General features: G+C 55.7%; 1 protein-coding gene across 1 annotated transcript in view; it reads right to left on the bottom strand.

Annotated features, from left to right (window-relative positions):
* Positions 1–945: 945 nt before the first annotated feature.
* Gsx1 (GS homeobox 1) overlaps positions 946–2,667 on the bottom strand; it is an 8,547-nt gene continuing 6,825 nt past the window's right edge. The window contains exons 4-5 of the mRNA XM_010623951.2: positions 2,494–2,662; positions 946–2,032 (exon numbers count right to left, since the gene is read on the bottom strand). Coding sequence (XP_010622253.1) covers positions 1,647–2,032; positions 2,494–2,662 — 555 coding nt within the window. The 3' untranslated portion in view covers positions 946–1,646. The remainder of the gene's footprint in view (positions 2,033–2,493; positions 2,663–2,667) is intronic.

Here is a 2,667-nt window from a genome sequence, read left to right as displayed (position 1 = left end):
AGTAACCCAGTTGTCCAAGACCCAGCATGGGAGTCTTTGGGAGGTATGGAGAACCTGGATCTACCATTTTTGAGGTGTGATTCCCTGAGCTGCAGCAATACCTGCCCTTCGGAGGTCTTGGGATGCCTCACACACCTCCTTCTTCTCGGCTACCTTGAAACACAAAAGGACTCCGTGTGTCTTTAAGGAAGATTGGGGTGTGACTTCTAAGTCTCAGAAGATGGTGGTTGTTGAGCATTGGTGAGAACCTGAGGTCCCAAAGCTGCTCTCAGGAACTCTGAGGATGGAATCGCTCTGGGTACTTTGAATTCTCACCTAGAATGATCTGTGACCAGGTACCACTCTAAAAGAATTTGCCTCAAAGCAAAGCAAGAGGGCCTTTTCAGGTGGAGGGCACACTATCCTGCAGACTAGGGATTCATCTCTAATGAATTCTTATCAATTGGGGTGCAGCAAAGAATGGATTTCTTGCACTTGAGGAGGGAGGTGGGGGTGGGGATGGTTTCTGTCTCTCCCGAAGGACGGCTTCAGGCCTAGAAAGTGAAACCTGGAGGGCTGGAGGTGGAGTCCACCCCTGGCCTAAGGCACTGTAGGTGTCCCTACCCAGGTGCGTGGGAGAAGAGTTCTCCCCTTCCCTTCTAGTTCAGCCAGTGGACCAGGGCTCGGGAGTGCCAGGCTGGAACTGACTCTGGGAAGTGTACAGTGCTGGAACAGAAGCCTGGGTCTTTTCAAGGCTGAGGGTTTGGGGGAGCAGTAAGATGAGGGTTGGAGCTAAGAACCCTTAGTAACACTTCCCTACCCTGCCCCAGAAGGAAGGCCCAATCCAAGCCAGCACCTGTCTAGTCCAGACCAGAGAGATCTTGGAGCCCAGAGGCATGGGCATTTCTAAGAAAAAAAAATTTTATTTAAAATTTTGTACATAAATAAATAAATAAATATCTTCTGGTATTACAGAAACCATACAATTACACAGCTAGGCCCAGGCGGGGTGGGACCTGGGGGTTAGAGAGATATCAAAGGAGAAGAGCTTGGGGAATTGCAGAGCAGATCGGTAACAAAATAAATCTGTTCTCTCAATACGGATATCATAGGACATTTTGAAGCTGTAAGGACTTCTGATAGCGAGGCGGGAGCAGGAAAGGGGAGGAAAGCTCATGAACCTGTGGAGTGGGTGTGGGTGAATTAAGCAACCACAGAAAAGAATTGAGAGGGAGAGACATTTAAAAAAAGGAAAGCAAGCGGACATCCACATCAAAGGCCGAGCTTCACTGAGGGTATAGGAGAGTAAAGGAAGTGAGGAAGCTTGAGCCAGCCCGGAAAAGGCTGGTGAGGAGTGGGTAGCCAGCTAGACGCCGGGCTGATCGGGCGTGACATAGCCATGCACTGCCCAAGAGGACTGGAGCGCTGCAGCGTTCCCAGCTTGGAGTTCTCTTTGGACACCGGGAGCCCTGCAGGCCCTGCTACCACCGCCAGGTCTCTGCTAAAACCTCAGCTCTTTCTAGAGCTGGGGGATTCCGCAAAGCCGTGCCAAATCCGTGCAAGGCAGTCAATTGGCAGTGGGTACCTAGGAACCAGCGCTGCATCCCGGGATCAGTCTTGGCGTTGCTGGGAGGTCCTGGGGTGGGTCGGCCTAAGGACACGAGCGCCTACGGAGTGACCGAGAGATCCCGGTCGTCCTTCCCCGAGGAGGACGGAGACATAGGCAATTCGTCGTCATCCTCGGAGCACTTGGCCGAGGAGAGCGATGCGCACTTGCAACCTTGCGGTGCACCCCCGCCGGCCCCCGCAGCGGCGCCCCCTGCGCCACCGCGGTGGTTGGTGCCCTTTCCCTCCTTCTTGTGCTTTACCCGGCGGTTCTGAAACCAGATCTTCACCTGCTTCTCGGACAAATTCAGGTAAGTCGCGATCTCGATGCGACGAAGGCGGGACAGGTACATATTGGAAGCGAACTCGCGCTCTAATTCTAGCAGCTGCGTGCTAGTGAACGCCGTGCGCATCCTCTTGCTGCTGGGCAGCTGGTTGGAGCTGCTGTCTAGAAGGGGTGGCGGGGCAGAGACAGAAGTGATCAGACCCCGGGTTGTGTACCCAATTTCCTTCCGAAAGGCGGCTGGAATTCCGGGACATTAGACTCTCACATTCACCTTCCCCCCAACGCGATCCCCAGCGGCATAACTTCCAACGCTTCATTGCCAAGCCACAGGATCCTGATTCTCTCGGATCATTTGGTCCTGACACCCCATTGTGAAGCGTCCGGGACCCCAGACCTCGTGTCTCCCAGGAGGTCCCCTCCAGGTCCTGCATCTCTTCACCCTGGCATCTTGTCCCCCCCACCCTGCCTTCCATTCCCACCACCCTGAGCGCCCCTCTCGGGTCCCCCAACGGACCTTCATTCCCTCCAGAACACCCAGAGTCCCTATTCCCCAATCCCTGGCCCCCCAACCTGCTTCGGATCACCCACCCCTGTCCTTCCCTCTGCGCGGCCACCCCGCTTACCCACGGAGAGGCAGTGAAACTGTCTAGGGTCTGGCAGCGGGTAGGAAGTTTGGTAAAGCGCGGCGGCGGCAGCGGCGGCCGGTCCATGGGCGACCCCAGGCGAAATGGCGGTGTGCTGGCGGCCCAGGGGTGCGTGGCAGTACTGCGAGCCGAAGGGTGGGAAGGACGCCTTGA

This window comes from Fukomys damarensis, unplaced genomic scaffold, assembly GCF_012274545.1.
Source record: "Fukomys damarensis isolate Sample0158 unplaced genomic scaffold, DMR_v1.0_HiC HiC_scaffold_38, whole genome shotgun sequence".
Taxonomy (NCBI): domain Eukaryota; kingdom Metazoa; phylum Chordata; class Mammalia; order Rodentia; family Bathyergidae; genus Fukomys; species Fukomys damarensis.
This window is presented reverse-complemented; position numbering and strand designations above follow the sequence as displayed.